Source organism: Crassostrea angulata, chromosome 7 (genome assembly GCF_025612915.1).
Source record: "Crassostrea angulata isolate pt1a10 chromosome 7, ASM2561291v2, whole genome shotgun sequence".
NCBI lineage: Eukaryota > Metazoa > Mollusca > Bivalvia > Ostreida > Ostreidae > Magallana > Magallana angulata.
The window spans coordinates 4,849,783-4,869,300 of NC_069117.1; the positions used below are offsets into that span (position 1 = coordinate 4,849,783).

General features: G+C 31.6%; 1 protein-coding gene across 1 annotated transcript; it reads left to right on the plus strand.

The window, feature by feature from the left end:
- The first annotated feature begins 13,743 nt into the window (after positions 1–13,743).
- On the plus strand, positions 13,744–15,135 carry LOC128156197 (ankyrin repeat and SOCS box protein 3-like). Its single transcript, XM_052818246.1, has 3 exons — positions 13,744–14,100; positions 14,211–14,522; positions 14,666–15,135. Exons 1-3 carry the CDS (start codon positions 13,908–13,910, stop codon positions 14,827–14,829), a joined length of 669 nt encoding a protein of 222 aa, XP_052674206.1. The 5' UTR covers positions 13,744–13,907; the 3' UTR covers positions 14,830–15,135.
- The last annotated feature ends 4,383 nt before the right edge of the window (positions 15,136–19,518 follow it).

Consider the following 19,518-nt stretch of genomic DNA (forward strand, 5'->3'; position numbering starts at 1 on the left):
AATTAAATTTTTAAATATTGTTGTTTATTTATTTATTCAAGATAGAATAATTATTATATGATTAATGTTTGCTATTTTTGGTATATTCTCTACAAACTGCTTATTACATGTAGTTTAATCATGTATTATATTAAAAAAAGGAAATTAAAAAAATTCGGTGTGTGGCATCATCATTTTGTATAGCGAATGGAATTTTTTCCAAATTAGGCATAGCATGAAAATTTTATAAGAATATCTTTTTCGAAAGAAAAGTGAAATTGAAAAGTGAATATGCACTGGATGATGTTACAACACACTGTAATGAACTCAAATAACACGCACTTGTTCACTTTTTCAAACCAAATTTCACCTTCTCAACGTGCTTACTTGATATTCCATTTATTACATTTTACAACAAACCAATTTTTCTCAACCCTTTTTGCAATTCTTAATTAATCTATTTTTAACAAGTAGATGTCATCGCGTTTGGGAGACGTCCACGTAAACTTTATTCATAGAACAACAACTGCACCGCTCTGTTAAGTGTTTTCCCGATAATTACATTAAATAGCGACGCGTGTCCTTATTACCTCTGTTCCTTAATTAATAATCAAAATTTGTATAACAATGAGTTGGTGGTACGCTGTGCTTGACCATCTCATGAAGTTGTACCGCTGTAGTTTACCTCCACCGAGTGACATCGTGTTTCTGAAAAAGATGGAGATAGTACAAGTTTATCACTTATTCTTTATTAAGGCTTTAATATATTTATTTATTTATGTTGAAACGTAAAATTGAACATTTTCATATGACAATTTGACGTAACAGAATTAAAATGTTTTTGTTTATGATGTATCAGTCTTACACGGCATATATGAAGTGCAGTCACTGTTTTTTAAATGTAAAATATTTAAAAAATCCTAAAAATATTTCTATTAAGATTATGAAAATTTACTATCCGATCTATCTTACATGAGCAATGTGAGTCTAAATGTCTGTTCTAAATAAATACATATGGTGTCATAAACATATCGGTTTTGAGAATACATAGTTTTATTCTAAAACACTTTCTCCAATACTGTTCATAATGTGATGAGCCTAAAGGGCCGAGTGATCAACATATTACCTTCAGATCAAGCTTAATTTTTGAGATATAATTTATGAATTATTATTAAGAAAAGAAAAAATCCATATAATTTTACTTTAAAATTCGAATGTTCCTATATTCTTCTATAAAGCTCAATGCAGTATGAAAATGAACATGGTTACCAACTTCTTAACTATTTCAGATTGTTTAGCCATCAGATTGTTTATCATATCAATTTTGATACAATTTAAAAGTTCAAACTTCTTGTTATAAGTCCATCTCCAATAGAAGTTTACACAATACGTTTCAGACATATGAATACAAAGTTTCAATGATGAAAATTTTATTTGTACATCTGAAATGTTTTATCGCTTTTGTAAGAAAACGGACGTTTAAGGTAACAATTCTAAAAGGTTGAAGATAATTTAACAACTTTCATTTGCAGAAAATATTGAGATTGTCAAAAATATTCCTGTCTGCAAGATGAAATTACAGGATGCATTTATGCAGAAATAGAGACATACGATGCTTTTTTACATGAAGTTAACATTTACTGTCATGAACATTACAATTTTTGTCGAAATATCTGACATTAGACGATGAAGTCGAGGTTGAAATACCGTCGACATATCCTATAAAACAAAGCCATGAATGTAACTACAACTTTGAATGATTTATATCTAGGATAAAGATCATGGCGGCCTTGATACACATTTCACAATGCGATGAATGTTAAGGTCAAGACAAAATGTAAGAAATAATTAACCAAAAAAATCACTGGAGACTGTCTTGTTTCTATTTTTTTACCAGACATTTATGCATTCAAATAAGATTGAGAGAAAAGATATTTGTCGTTCAATTGCATATGAAGGGTTAAATTTTGTACAAGTATTGTTTTTATTTCCCGTTTTGATAGAAGTCGGTCAGTATATACATCGTATATTCACTATGATGCATTTGTAAAGATAAGACTGTGATCCGAGAAATTTGTTTTATATATTTTTTTCATAAGCATTTTCCATTTAAAGTTACACACTTTTAAGCAATATCACATACTTTTACACACTTTCACACTACAGTTTCTTTGAAAGAAACAAAATTGAAAGAGGGAGAACAAATAAATCAATTAAATAAATCTCAGTAAGCTATATTTGTATGCAGCTATTTAGTTTGATAGAAACTACCGATATATTAAGTAATGTTCATTGAATCGAGAATAGTCCTGGTGCTGGTTTTCTATTATATTTTCTAGTTTTAAAGATCAAAACCCTTAAATGGGTATTTTGATTGATCAACTAATGAACTTTATCAAAATTCATACAAAAGGTATCATATACCGAGTAAGCATTCATTGTCATGGACATCATGTTGTTGAGATATCTGAAATTAGACAATACAGATGAAATTATTGTGGAATGAAGACATGACTATAACAGCAGTTTGAAATAATATACATGCATGTCTAGGATAAAGAGCATGGCAGCAACCTTGATACAAATTTCACCATGCGATGAATGTTAAGGTCAATAAAACATCTAAGAAATTAATTAACCTGAATTCCTCGAAATGTTAAAGTCACTAGATTTGTCTTGTCTATATGTGTTTTACTTGGTATGCCCTAGATGTACTTCTATATATTGTATCATTAAGAAAAGAAACTAAAGGGTTTCTGTCTGTTAACTTGAAATTTGATAAATAAATACCCAAATTTTAAAATTGCCTGTCGTCCAGCTGTATATGAGAGCTTTTATTTCGTACAAAAAATCTTAACATTCTGTTTATTACAGAAACACTTCTGAAACTTACGACTTTTCATGCAGTGCAATCACCAAACAATCATCATCATTTAATTACATTGTTTAAACATTAAATGGATAAAGATAAACCGTGTGTTTATTCAGATTTAGTTGTCTAATCATAAGTGAAAGAAATAGCCAAAATGTTATAGTTTTCTTGAAAAGGAGCATGATAAATGATTTTAGTGATATGTTAAAATGATCATATTTTGTAATTGTTTAAATGTTTAAAAAAAAGATATTTCCTGTTATAAACCGAAATTTAGATTTTAAGATCTCAATAAAATATCTATCATTTAAACAAAGTTTTTTTTACTAAAATAGGTGTGTCCCATGACAGACGAAATGCTTATTAATATAAAGTTCTGTATCTTTGCTTAAAACTCCACCAGTAGCAATTCTAAGTTTCCTTATTTATTCAAACCTTACATAGCCATTGTATCTATGAAAATAAATTTGATTGGTTTTTTCAGTTTTTATCTTGATTATTCAACGTTAAAGTATATTTTATGAAATCAACAACAATTGGAAAGAAGTAATAATCACTAATACTTTAAGCAATATCTAGTTTTAGTTTTTTATTAGTTAGTGTTTAAAGTTTCCAAAAGACATTGTCAAAGATGCCAACTCCCATGAAAATATTGATCCATGACTTAACTCTTTATACGTGATTGTTTATCACTGTAATGCTCAATAAAACATTATCAGAACAGATACAAAGAAAAAATACTAAGTGGAAAAGGAAAGTTTTTAAACTCTGCCTTGCCAGTCAACATAGTTCATTAAGCCCACACAGTTCTATTCTTCCATATCAAATTAACATGCGGTTTATTAGCATTGTATTATACATGTAAAATACTGAAATATATACACACCCAGGGACAATTAAAAATAGCTGCCCTACTGACTTAGATAGTAAAGTAAGCTAAAGTTATTAAAAAATTTAATCAACAAAAGTTTTCACATGTTTGCGTTAAAATATGGGTATAGAAAACATTGATGTAGAAAATGCATAAAAACATTTTGTATCAATATTTTCATGTTTATCTTATTTAAGGTAGCTTAATAAATATGATTTGAATTATTTGTATCATTCACTATAGACTGCATTTTGGATTTGCTCTATAACAAATATGAAATAGTTTATGGAAAGAAATGGATCTGATTGTATGGATCTTTGACCAGTCAGCACACTTCTATCACCAATCTTTGAAAATGTTTAAATACGTTTGCAAATGAAAGCCTACTTGCTTTAAAAATTTAGTTCATAGAAAAAAATAAATCAACAATAGTTAATTTTCTCGCTGTCAGTTACGTATGAACTGTACTGTATTGTGTTGTATCGTAGTAGTACAATAGTTTTTTCTGTTGTTTATCTTAAATGATAACAATAATAAATGCATACCTTACGGTTAACTTCTTCGTACATGTGAAACCTCACAAACGCATAGATTATGCACAAAGTGTAATTACTTTTGAATTGATGAGAGATAAAAAATTAATATTAAACAAAAGTTGATTATAATACATTAATTGTTTTCAAACACAGCACTTGGAAAGTTGCATATGACATTTAATGATGCAGACAGGGTTCAAATTACCATCTGCAAATGACAAAAAAATGCAAAAGTAACATTCAAGAAAAATCTGAAGGAACAGAATATCAAGGAAAATTAAATTAATAAACATTTCAATAAATGTTTGCCGATGACAATTAAGTTGTGGAGAAAAAATTGGTCCTTTGTTCGAATGAAATGTTTAATTTATCAGACATATAGCGGGAAGAATCTGGAAAGATAATGATAAGTTTAAGCGATTTTTAAAGAGCAAATGGCAAAGGCTATAAACGACAATGCACAAGTTATGTTAATTGAATAAATACAAGAAAAATAGGTGAGCAAAAGTTAACCGGTAAAAAATTGTGAAAAAGTAACAAAACACATAAACGTCTTAATTGCAAAAATGGTACATGTATTTCATATATTCTCTGCGACTGTTAGTTATATTATTTACTAGTAAACAATATTCCACCCAAATATGTTCTGATGGTTTTTGTTGATTTTTATTTTGCAAACAAGTTCAATGCAAAATTATGAAATATTCTCTTTGTTAGAAGAAGTTATTTATACAAAAATACAAACCATATTCATTTTACATTACCGACCTGCATGTATGTTATACCATTATTTGCTGTTGATTTAATTACAATGAACATTTGCTCATCGACAAATATTTTGAAAAGAAAACTGGAACATGAGCACACAAAAATAAGTTATATTAATAAATTATTTGAATTTAAGATCCACACAAATCTTAATTCTTTAGATAAAACTTTAAGATTTCTGGTCAGATTTTGAATGGATGGAAGAGCAGCAAAACTGATATTTGCTAATATTGTGTAGCAAGCATTGTCTAAACGTTTTACTATGATCAAAGGTTTCGAAGAAAATAAAAGGCCAGTTTAGTTGAATTATGTATAAAGGTATCTTCAATTTCAAGTATAACAAGATATATAAGCTAATGGATTCATGTAATACATTTTTCATAACCTTCTGACAAAGAAATTTTTGAGAAGTTTGCTATGACCTATGCATCATTTTCTGATGACCTTACCGGTACTGTCGATGAACACAAAGGAAGGGTGACATTCGTACGTTTCAATTAGATAGAGCTGACACTAATATCCTAACAATGAAAGCATTGCTTTAATTTTTCTCCCTAAGAATACTGGGTAAATAGGCAACAACTTAAGGTTTTTTTCTTTTGAAAGTTATGATACTCAATTAATGACTTAATTAACAACTTGACTGACATTAAAAGCGTCAGCGGTTGTATGAAAAATTATTTTGTAAATAAACATTGTATTAAAACAACAAAGGCTATTTGTCAATTCTAATTTTAAAACATGTTTGACTCGCTAGATATTCATGGTTGTCCTGTAGTGTCTACAACATTACTTTTTAATGTATTGTTTCTCAAACGTTAACTTATTTCTTGATAAATGCCTTGATAAGGGTATTCAAAATATGTCATTCATTCAGTATTTTGTCCTTAATGAAATGTATTTAACACTTGTGCAAACTGTTACATAGTAGTAAATAGTACCTATCGTACTATCTATCGCTTTGGTGGGATTGGTATAGCCTTCGGTTTGAAAAATTCACGAACAATACTGTTTTAGGATAATTTTACAATCAAATGATTAATTGCTTGAACCTTCTTCACATGAATTTCACAAATTTGTTGAGAGAGAGAGAGAGAGAGAGAGAGAGAGAGAGAGAGAGAGAGAGAGGGTATATGTCACCACTCCTGGGACCCCATTATTGGTTCCGGCCTGAAGGGGAGAGTTTGAATACTTTAGAATCTACTCATCTTATCTTTATCAGAATATTAATGACCTTATTGTAACTTTACAAAATGTAGCATTTAGTTCCAGGGAAAAAGATATTTTAAGTTTTTCCTTTATTTTTCGATTAACATAAAGGAAATTGAACATGTATTGAAAATTAAAAATCTACACTACAAAGAAAAGCGTTGTTGTAAATATTGGCATTTCGTATGCAATAATTCAAGAACAACATCCATCGTTTAATATTTTCATCATCTTCCCTTGGAAAAGGATGAAGCCAAACTGAAAACATTGTCTATTCTTGCAAGAATTCCTTAAGCGAAAGTAATGTCTAAATGTAATGAGGTCGATATCAATGCCGCAACTTTGACGTCGTTTTCTGAGCATTGTGACGTCAAAAGATAAGAGCCCTTTTCTCATGACGGCAGTCATATGATCTTGGCATACACTTAAGTTCATACCTAATCATTAATTTTTACTAAAATAAAACTCTATACATGTAAATAATTATGTTGAATGCACTCCTGAAAGGCACACATAGTCCACAGCCAACCACCGAAATATTGAGTATGTTTCCTATTTCAATGTCATTTTCATCTAAAAGCCTCTTTGCAACCAATTAAATGCGCCCCTATTAAGAAATTCAAATAAAAGGATTTCAATTCTTCTATTGCAAATGTATGGTAATATTATGGAAGTTTGTCCTTGAGACTAAGCGTTGATTGCCTGAATCTAGTTTCCAATTGCTGCACGAATTTCAGATAGTTTATTCATAAGATGACCTTTTGGAATATTTTCATGTACTTACTGTATGTACTTTATGCTCGTGACTGTTTCTTACGTCATCTGATCTCACGAAGCTAAATGTACAGAAATTTTGTAATTAATAAATAAATAAATTCACGAGCTCGTGACTTAGATACCATAACGATGACTTTGCTTTGCAAAAAAAAGTACAGAAGAGTAAACATTGTGCAGGTAATAATAAACAAGGGTAATTATTCAATACGATTTAGGTCTAAAGGAGCTCGTGTCTAATTCTTTTGACCATACATCTTTGCAGTTATTTGTTATTCAGAAGACAAACGCAAAATTGTAGTTCTGAATTGTTTATGCACGTTAGTTAAATTATAAAATTTCATAGAAAATATTACATCAATAAAAGGACAAACATATGTATGACGTCATTCATTATGCAAAACAAATTGCATTGCATGAAAACAATGCATCAAAAGAAATAAAAGGTGGAACTTTGAATGCAAAAAAAACCCCCAAACCAAATAATTCAAATTTTAGAAAAAGATAAAAAAAAAAGTTAAATGCTCTAGACTTGGTTTTGCTGAGTTAAGTCTTAGCTTGACCTTCTAAATTACCTCCACACCCTCAAACGCAGCCATATGTATGAGAAAAAACGATTTTTAAAATCTTGAATCATTCGCCTTTTCAAAATTTTTAAACTATTTAAGCATTTAATAACTGAAAATTTACAGTGATGATTAATATGATATCTGTATGTATTGTGCTTTTTACAAGGGTTCTCTAAAACATCTACAATTTAAAGTGATATTATTGTAAGACCTTAAAAAAGCTTCATTTTTGCATATAAAGCTGTTATTAAATACAGTTCTAGTATATCAGAAATACTCATGACTCTATGTAAGATATTCGTTTGCACAAAATAAAGTTTGCAAGACATTTTAGTGACTATTAAATACAAACAAATAATGTTTACTAAGTCATGACATTTACTGAAAAAATCGCAGGTTGATATTTTCTTACGCTCAGTTTTATGTTAAGGTAACATCTCAGTTTACAAATCGAAAAATAAAATGAAAACGTTTGCCATTCGTGTCTATTGCATAATATGAAAATAAGATATTACGTTTGATATTTGACGTAGGTAATTTCCGATTTCTTGTAACAATAGGTGAAACGTAGTTTATTAAAATCAAAGAGAAGCCTCCTGACCTCAGTCAATCACGCACCGACTGTGAAGTACAGACGATGGCATGGTGTATCATATAATCAAATCCCTAAATCTTATTGATAAGGTCAGCAAACATAACACGCATAATAAACCATATTGAATCATTTTCTGAATTTATATCGAAACATATAAATAGAAATGGTTTATATCGGTATTAAAGCACGAGAAAAGTTCAATGATAAACATAAGTTTGCCATGGTAAATAGAATATTCGAGGAGGTTTTAGAAGAGTTCTATTTGTCAAGTCTGTTGTTTGCACCCACAGAAGGCATTATTTCAATCTTTGATACAAAGCCATGCGATGCTGAAGAAGGTTTCTTATTTTTCTTTCGCTAGTGTTAATTTTCTTTACTCGTTTCAAGTTTAGAAATAGTCTAAAATAATATGCTTCTACCTCTTTGTGCGTAGGTGCCATGGAACCATACACCTTAGCTAGCTCAGTTTAATCTCATTCTCTCTTTTACAAAAAGGATATAAATATATATATTGTAGATTAAATCTGAAACCAGAAGTGGGCTCATTATTCGTGTAGTTTTATAGTGCCAAGGCACGATGCTTTGCCAACATGTTGATTTCACAGACACGTGACATGTACATAGATGTGAACCAGACCGCCATGGAGTTACAGCAAAAACTGTTCACGTAAACATGTATATTCAAACAGCTCTAAGAGATTTAGGATCCCAATTATAAACTTGAACAACTGTCACTGTTTGCTATTCTTTAATAATATTACAGTATGCTTTCATTATACGGTGCCCGGTGACAGTTGAGACCGGATGGACCAGTGGATGATAAATATTATTGCCAATCACATTCATACACAAAATTTGGGCATTAGTATTTACATAGACAATTCATGTAAAGAAAAAAAGTAAAATTAGATCCTAGACAAATTCATGTTCTATTTTAGATATGCTTGAAATGACTTGCAGTTTTCGCGTCTTAATTACCGTTATTAAAAAGATAAATGTCATATTTTGACCCTTTAATTTTTACTTAATCTGGTAAAACTACAAATTATGATTTATCACAATGCATTTGTAAATCATATGAATTTGTTCAGCCAACCAGAATCATGTTTGGGCAATGTCGTTCATACATGTTTAGTTTTCTGTTCTAGTATATCAATTTATGAAGTTTACCACTTCTCCGAAACATTAATTGTTTTTGTAAAAACGTGATATTTAGGCAGTTTATTTAACCAATTACATAAATATCATTTTTGTTTGTATAGGTATACAACGTGCGAGATAGGTGATTATTTTTAATATCCATTCAAAAAGTAAATACAACCCAATACTTTGACTTAAACACTTACATAGTTCACAAGTATATCACATGGAAAATCGACGAAGATGCTGCAAAAACACAAATATACAATGCAATTTTCTTTTTGATTACGAGATATTGCCATTGTTTTCATATGGTTTGCCAACTATGCACATAGAATTAAGACTATTTTAAAATCTATTCGGGAACTTGGTATTTTAAAGTTGGAGACGATAGGAGGCATCAGCAAGTATATTTCACCCAAAAACATACTTAGAGATGTCGCCTATTGTCTCACCATCTGACGTAAAACAGTGAAAAAGTCTTATACTCCCTCTACTTATAGTAATCCCATTTCTTAAAATAATTCGTTAATAATAGACCTCCTGAGAAAACCGTGCCTGTTGGTATTGATAACACATACATATTTGTAAAAATTTGATGGATTAACCAATTTTTATCAATCTTACGTAAATCGGTGTAGACAATGTTTCAAAGATATCTCACTGATCCATCTTTCTGTAACACAAAAAGACAGAGCATCTATCGATCAGCTGGGGTTTTTTGGTATTGGGAATTCGTGTCCACGCCTTGATTGAACAGACTCTAAGACTGTACACACCGCTAACCGCGGCTCGTGGTCGTCCAACTATCGAAACCAGACGCCAACCAAGGAAGTGGTAGTCTTCTGATGTGTTCGTGGAAAGTGAAAGATTCTGAGGAATAGCTGGGAAATATGACAGATCACCTTCCCTTCTGGTTTGCGATTTTAAGTTTGGAATTCATTAACTTCCTTGTCAGAGCGTGGCGTACCATCATAATAACATGAAGCATTTCAAGGTGTTGTCAACCCACATCAGTTCAATGAAGAAAATAATGTTGGGATTGTTTGATCGTAAAAACATCACATTGATCATACCATAATAATAGAAAACCGTCTAACTGAGCAGCTTTGATCATCTTTGCATCATTCACGAAAGTGATGTTTTTGCGCGTAACTGTGTGTTACAAACACTCTCAAAATATAGAAGCCATTTATCACATGTTGTTTTTAATAAATTGCCAAAAAGAAGTATCTTTTTCCAATTTTATTTGGTCTGTTTTTTAAGAAAAAAATATATTCGCGATGCTTAATAAACTATTATTTATTAGACATACACAAAAACTAAATTCACGAAATGCAAAATTGCATTAAAGAAAATATTTCGGATAAAAAACATCTCTTAGCGTCATTCCATGCCTCTTAAGTTTGGAGATTGTTTGTCTAATGTTATTGTTTGTCAGTCCGTATCTTTATGTTTGTCTTTCTGTATGTAAAAACTTTAGTATTTCTTTACGTCTTCTGAACTGATGCAAGAAAAACTCTTTAAACTCAACATTGTTATTCCCCGAAATATGTATTCAGATCGATGATCAAGTAGACATGTTTTTGTCCAGGGATATATTTTGTTAAGGTCGCTCTACGTTCACCCTCGGGATCAGGATTCGCCATTTTCCCGTTAGTCTAGTACCTGGAAGTAAGTTTCCCGTGAATTACAAAGTATAGTTCAAATCACAAATACACGTAGACATCGTTTTGTGGTTGATCGTTTGATAGTTATTTTCGGCGTTAATTAATACATGCTAATAGCTTAGGATCACTTTCTTCACAAAATTAGAGAATAAGTTCTGATTACCGGTAGTATAGTAAATTTCAATTTTTTCAGCAAATATGTCTATTTTGGGGGACTTGATTTTAAATCAGCTTCTCTATACAATAATTTTACTTATAAATTAAGACATTTTGCCAATAAACTACATACATTTATATACCACGAGAGATTGGCAGTTATATAAATTAATTTGTGAACCATGAACAAATTGTGTTCACGTTTAAAATGATGCAGTTGCTTTTTGATTTCAATTTTATAAAATAGGTTAAGAAAAACAATTAAGAAAATTTTTCGGACACAGTACATACAAAAACGGAAAAAAAATTAAAAATTCAAAATATCAAGTTTCGTATCGTATTAATGTGAATAAGTGGTAATTGGAATATCATCTAGTATATTATAAGAATATATATCTGGGAGACTTTAGATAAACCGTCACAACTGACGCTGAATCAGCAACGTTTAACCAATGGTCGAACAATAATGTTACTAAAAATAAACCTTTATTCACTAGTTTTACTTATTTGAACTATAACATCATTTCAAGCCATGTTTTCAAAAAGAATAAGAATGCAGAGGTTAAATACAAAAACGCCAACCTTGGAAGAACATTGTTATAAATATAAATGTCATTTCAATTTAAAGCTGTTTGATAAGATTTGCAATTGCTTGTATTTCAAACAGTTTAGAGCATCGTCTACTCCATATAGGGTGATCACAAGATTAATATAGCATTGCAATAAGACAGCGCTATAGACCAATGACCTAGGCCAATATATTTTACATTTATATTTACAATTCACAGCATTGTGAACGTCAAATTCATTTGACGTTAATGAAATTCTCAGATCTAAACTCAACCCTTGCCGACAACTAGTACCTTTTAGGGTCACCTCTACCAACATATTGCAGCGTATCCTCGTCCATTGAAAATACTGGTATTCAAAAACTCACTTTTTAATTCGCTATTCTTGATTTTCACCATCATAATATTCTGGTGTTAATATTGGTATTCTGCATGAATCATACACATCCCATTTACAACTTACTACATGTTATATGATTAAAAAGTCAAACTATTCACCTCTTAGATGAGACTCATCTTCAATGATTTTAATTTCTTAAGGACCCCCTCCACACTATTCAGTCAATATTTTAATTTTATTGAACTAGTATGCAGTTAGTGTATTATATATATTTTTATCGATTTGACTATAAGATCAATTTAGAGAAATTGATAGTACTGTTCATTTGCATGAATTTTCACCAAGAAGTAAGCAAACATGTTTGTCTGTATAGTCTTGGAACATCTTCCAGAGAAAATAAGTAATGGAGCATATTTTAAAAACTAATAAAATTAACAAGTAAAAAAGATAACCGAAATGTGTTCACGTATTTTTTTTTCAAGAATTTATAATCTTTTTTGTGTAGAGGGTCCTTTGTACTCGGAAAGCAACAGTTCACGATGTTGCCGCGAATAATTGCACCGAGTCCCCACCGATACCTTTGTTTTGATATTTCAATGAAAAATTACAACAAAAAGGCATGTCCAAGGCGACATTACAGATTTTGAGATCACGATTGATAGGCTCGAGCACGTGTTAACAAGCCCCAGCAATGGGGAAGCGCCGACCGCGGTATTGATCTACGATCAGCGGACATTGAATATCTACAATCCGGCATTCCGTGTCCGGGTTCGATATGGAAAACAACCTAAAAATAAAAACTCTGTCGTGACGACATGAAGTTTCGAATGTTTTTATTTTAAAAAAATACGGACACAAACAAACTACGATATAAAAAAGTGCATTTTTTAAAAAATAAAATTATGATTAAAAAGAAATTCAGTCTGCTTATCTCGGCTCGAAGTTATATTTTCTAAACTTTATTGAATCTGATTTTTACGGAATTTCCACTGCGTCTCATTCAAATTCACTACCGAATGTCGATCGAATTTGGTACATGCAATAGTGTCCATTATTCGAGCAGAGAAACGGTTAAATAGAAAAAACCAACAAGTCATTCAACAATTTTTATTCTAAAATCTCGATGCATCTTAATATTTTCTTGATTTTAATTTATTTGTACATGTATGGGGGAAAAAAGTTCTTAATATACATTTTGTATTTTAAGCATAGTGATGAATTTAAACGAAGCTGTCCTTAAAATAGCTTTAAAGCATACATGTACTAATAGTTATCAACATTTTTTTTATTTCCAAAACGATGATAAAAAAGTACAAAACTACGTCATATATCAATTCTTCAAGAAAACAACAGAGAATGTCATGTACAAAGGACGACCGATTTCTCAAAATCCCACAGCACGGGTTGTACTGTATATCAGGCGCTTGTATATGTTTTGTACTGTATACCGGGGCTTTCTATATGTTTCGTACTGTCCCACACCGCTGGGTTCGCCGCCAGACCTTCATTTAAATTCATGCATTATGTATTTATCTTTACAGTGGAAATTTAATCATATACTTGTTACTCTCTAAACATCCAGCGCTGATTTATCGTGTGGTTCCCGCCGACCAGGACAGAGACACGCTTCATGGCGTACATGTCATTGAGTAAGAATTGTGCAAATCAAATTCAAAGGGGCGGCGTTTGTGTCTCATTAATAATCAACAGTTTTTGTCTGATGGATATATAAACGGGGCGGTCAAAATGAATTGCACCATATCTCAGCAATCGCTCTGAAGAGATAAATAGTCTTGCAACATTTTGCAAAACAAACTTTTATCTTGATTTTAAGATTTTGGATTTACTTATCTACCACAATGGAAAGTGACAAAGCTCAGGCCCAGGCTCTTCTGCTCTTCAACTGTGTGCATCAGGGACACTTTAATGTTCTCCGGAAGCTGCTGAAGGCAGGGGCAAACCCTAACGTGTACGACACGGAGGGAGAGCCCCTCATCTTCATCCCCGTTGTCAATGGCGACTACGAGACCTTGGAGGTCCTGCTAGAAAGTGGTAAGTCAAGGCTACAATGTCCTCGCCTTGTAAATATTTTTATTTATAAAACGGTGCACCGTTGTAATGCACTCTCGAAATATTTCATTTACATTTGTTACATTTTACAGATTCTTGTGACATCAATATCAAAAGTTTGGATTCGGCGACTACGGCCCTAACAACAGCTGTAGGGTTAGAAGATCTTGAGATGGTCAAGTATCTCATCAAAGCTGGAGCTGATGTCAACTGTATTGATGAGGCTGGGAAATCGCCACTTCTTCTAGCTCTCCAGGACGGGAAGTTTAAGATCGCCCAGTACCTCATGAAACAAGGCAGTGATGTCAATATTGTGGATGAACTCGGACAGTCAGCACTCTTCTTGATCGCTAATGGTGGGAATAACGATTGTTTGAAAACAGTCAAGAAACTCATGAAATACGGTAGGTTTTATTTAGTGTGCATTCAGTGAAATCAGTATATTATATTGAAATTAGTAACACTTTAAATAGAAAACAATCATATTAATCTGCAGGAACTACCATCGCAAATCATTATTCATTTCGTATCTTCTTATTTTTAATAGGATATTCTCTTGAGAAAGACTCTGCATGGATATCTCCTGAAGAAATAGACTTGGAAAAAGTTCAAAGTAAATCCAAGATCAACAAGCTCCTGAAAAAAGTGTCCTCCAAACTGTTGTCGCTTCCATCCATCCAGAGCCAGACCATCTGTAACTGCACCACATGAGCACGTGGTTCGTAACAAAGGCCAAGAAGCTGCTACCACAGAGCAGTGTGTCCGACAATGCAGAGTCAAGAACCTCGCTCGGCCAGGAACCATTTCTCACCGGAGTCGAAGGGATCACAAAAAGCCCCTGATTCCGCCCATCCCACGGGGGGTTCGTGCATACCGTTTGTTCTTCATAATGTTATGATGAAACATATCAATGTCTATTGCTGCAAGGACTCATGTCTCAACAGGATGTTGATACAAGATCAATGAATATGATATTAGTTATTGACTTTTTCAGAAAAATAAAATATTCATTATTTATTCGATTTTTTATCTCTTCGATCAATGATTTATATATGATATATAAAATGTGCTTTACAACGATTTTGTAGAATCAAAGATCGAGTAAGTTGATTCAGGCTATTTAATAGAATCTGTCTGCGTTGATGCAAAGAAAATTGTTAAACTTACCATCGTATCTTAACATTCTAACTTCCAATATATACTAAACCAGCTGTTGTTTTGGCGTAAACGTTTTGCAATTGTTAGCTTTAACATGTATGAAATCATTACGAATGTTAACCTCAAGCTAGGGAATCGGATACAACTCCAATTATTCTTCCATAATGGTTGATTAAACAAAAATTACCGTGTTCATTCCCACTAGATAATGCAATGTTATAATACAAACAATCCATTTTAATATGACAAAAATTATCGATTTAAGATGTAAAATTTGACATTAGACATATTTCAGAGAACGTGAAAGGTTGGCACCTTGAAATTGATATGTTGTTTAAAAACTCATTTTGGAGACAGTACAATAGCAGTACTAAGGTTTTTGAAATGTCATGGCATGATCATGTTATATTTGAAATATTAAAAATAAAAATTTCTAGTTCACATCAAAATTTCTATTCCTGCATAACTTATCCCAGATAATATATTACCGTAGATTTTCGACATACTTTGTTTAAAGTTCAAAACCAATACTCTATCTTATAAACATTCCAAATATCTATTGAATTACTTAAGCTTGTATATCTTTAAACCAATGCAAAATACGTAAGGTATTTGTACCATAACAGTTGTAAAATATATCTATTAGTTCCAGAGATGTAAGTAAGCAAAAAATGTAAATTCTCGAACATTCAAGAAACCCACAACAAGCATGGATGGTTTTCTTTCCCTACTTTCAAACCAAACTAGAGCGGTGTTAGATTCAGTTTGTCGGCGACCGGCCTCTCCCTTCAGTGACTGTCCAGTCTATCAGGAACTATGTCCAAGCTGTTTATCGCTAGTCAGTCAATTTCAAAGCTGGGTCAGTGTTCTCGGAAAAAGGTGTCAGATTTGAGGACAGGTGAAGGTCATTGGATCACCTACGCCCATAGGTGAAAAAGCGAGACTTCTCAGAATTCTTAACCATGACATTTCCTTAACAGTTTGAGATGTATAGTTGATAAGTGAATTTGTAATGGTGTCAACAGTTTAACACGATTAATTCTGAATAATGGATACAAATACGACTGTACTTTTAGTCTCAAAAGCATTCCTTTAATTTAACATTTATAATATGTATTGATTAATCATATGCGTTTTGTCTTTTAAAATATAGAGACATAATTAATCATAAGCAAATTCGCATACATAGAACTGATTTTGCTAATATTGGTTAAAAAAAATATTGTTCTTTCCTATCAATCATACATACAGGTCTTAACGAGCTGCAATAAAAGAGAAACACATCAACCCTCAAATTGCAAACAAAACAAACATATGCACGAAATATAAATATGGTGTGTTCCCGTTAAAACCCGTGGTCACCTACTTACGGCGCCTGACCGTTTAGGATCCGGGTGAAAGAACTGTGTGTGTATGAACTTTACAGTATGCGCCTAGATTAATACAAAAAAAAAAATTAAATTCATTTCAGAAGATGAAGAGATCGGGAGAATATCACTGTAAAAAAGTCCTGATTTCAATACCTATTTTTTCTCAAGGAGAAAAGATTTAGGAGTAATGTTTTTTCCAGTCTTTATGTTTATCCCTCCGTTTGTCTATCAGTGCAATAAAACTTAAATGTTTGATTAAAATGTCTTTCCTGTTGCAGATGTAATTTTCAAATATTGTTATTAATAATACCCGTGATCTACGATCACTTAGGTATCGTAATTTAGTTGATAAAAAGTGTACCTATTGGTATTATTCTAACTACAGCTTGACCTGTTAGGTAACGTTGGTGTTTAAAATTACATGCTGTTGATATATTTGATTTCATACATTTTATTTTCGTTGTTGAATGTTTCCAAAACAATTATGATAATTGTGCCATCAAGAAAAAAAAAATGATGATCTAAATTTCATAATGATTTAAAAAAGTTCAACGATAAATTTTTTTCGAATATTAGAATTTTTTGCAGGACGTGAAGTTTTGCCCAGTTTGTCTAGTAGACAAGCTCATATCAATATCATATTTATAGTGATACCTCAACTTTATTTGTCATGCAGGAAATATTATCATTAAGAATTACGTATAGTAAAACATATTCTATGTAAAAGTAGCGATTGCATCATATGTACATTAACGATAAAATTTTCTAGTGATGGTTACATTCTTCAATAATGTAACATATTCCATGTAATTGTGTAACATGTAATAATAACGATTGCTTTATATGTTTATTTACGATTACATTTCTAGTGAGTTATACGGTGTAACATATTCCATGTAATAGTTTAACATATTCTATGTAATAGTGCATGCGCGGATCCAGAAAATTTTTCCAGGGGGGGTCCGAAGGATAATTGTGTTTGCCAGGGGGGTCCGAGGCATATTTTCGCGATAATTTTACTATGTAAATTTAATAAATTTTCATTTTCCAGGGGGGTCGGGACCCCCCCCCCCCCCCCGACCCCCCTCTAGATCCGCGCATGTAGTGTAACCAATTCGATGTAATAACGGCAATTGCATTATATGTACATTAACGATTACATTTTCTAGCGACGATAACATTCTCTAATGGTGTAACATATTCCATGTACATGTAATAGTGTAGCATAAACGATTGCAACACATGATTTGAACATTTTATTGTATAAATGTATATATAACATACATATACAAGTTGTTAGGACACAAATTTTAACAACATTCGAAGTATTAACCATTAAAATCGAAAACAATTGTACAAAGATTACAACTGCTATTACGTGATATAAATTTGTAATGATAAAATAGCAAAATACGTGATTTCTACGAGTATAGGAATTTGTATTAAACGAATCTACCAGTTTCGTTGATATACAATTTTAACTAATTAGAATTATTGCTTGTTAATATTAATGGATAATGACTCATCGCCCAATAATAGAAGATAAGTATTAATTATATGAAAATGATTTAGTTGTAGCTAATAATGTGATTTTTGCATTTGAAGATGAAATAGTAAGCATCCTATGGTGCATGATCCACAAGTAAATCAGAATTGAGTAGCATATATGTGTATTAAAAAGAGGTGTTAATCTTTGTAAAAAAATCATTACAATCTTTTACAATTTCGACGTGATTTAGATCAGTTATGAAACTTTTCAATAGCATTTGATACGAGAGAAATCAGCGGTGTTCAGTCAGACAGCTTTGTTCTACAGCGGGGACATAAATAAAAGGGGTCAGTGGTCGTCGTACTAGGCTATCTGAGGCGCGACGTCACAGAACCCGAGCCGGGGGTCAAAGGATTACTACGGGAAAGGTGGAAATGTGATTAATACACAAATTAGGTCCATGATTGGATCTGATTAATAATGACTAACTAATGATCAAAGATAAGGAGTTTATTTATACTAAATATTGAGCATATGTTTTAATTATCATTATGGTGGTTTGACTTTCATGTCAGTAGGTGCAGATGATTGCATTAATTACACAATTTTCTATAGAAAGTTTTTCTTAATGACAAACTTAAGGTAATTTAAGTTCAGTTATACAAAATCGATATAAATATCTTATTTATTGAAAAATCTGCATTCAAAATCATGTCAGTTTATATCTCTGTTTTTCAAGATTTTTCGCAAAACGAAGAGTTAAGATACATGTAATTAATGTTTTTTGAGTTATTGAATAATTTTAGAATATCCAATTTAATGCGTTTTCTATTCAGTCATGGTATTAAAAAGTTCCCAATATTTGATACAATGAATCCGCACTATATGAAATATTGTATAAGACGACATCCTTTGTTTGAAGTTCATATTCTGTATCAATGACGATAAAATGCTTTATATATACATCAAGTACATGTACCATCACATATCTGCACATATATACGGAAGGTAAAATACTGACAGTTTGTATCGTGTTATTTAAATACTTCACCTACATATCAATAGTTCTCATTTAAGGGAATTCATTGTATGAATATTGCATATGATAAGTAAATAGGCCAATACGTATTTAATAGCAATTTAACATGATTAATACACTTTACAAACATGAAACGTGTTTTGCGACATACAGTCAACAAGAGCTTGGGTAGTTGGCCTGTCTTTTTCATTGTTGGCCACTTAACCATTCTTCGAAATCTTCCTTTTGAGCCCAGATTACGCAATCTATGCACATTTCGCTCGAAACGAGTGTCATTTTAAACTTCTTTTGATGCACGAAAAAGTTACATTCTATCAAACGTGCAAGGTCTTGTGAAAATGGTT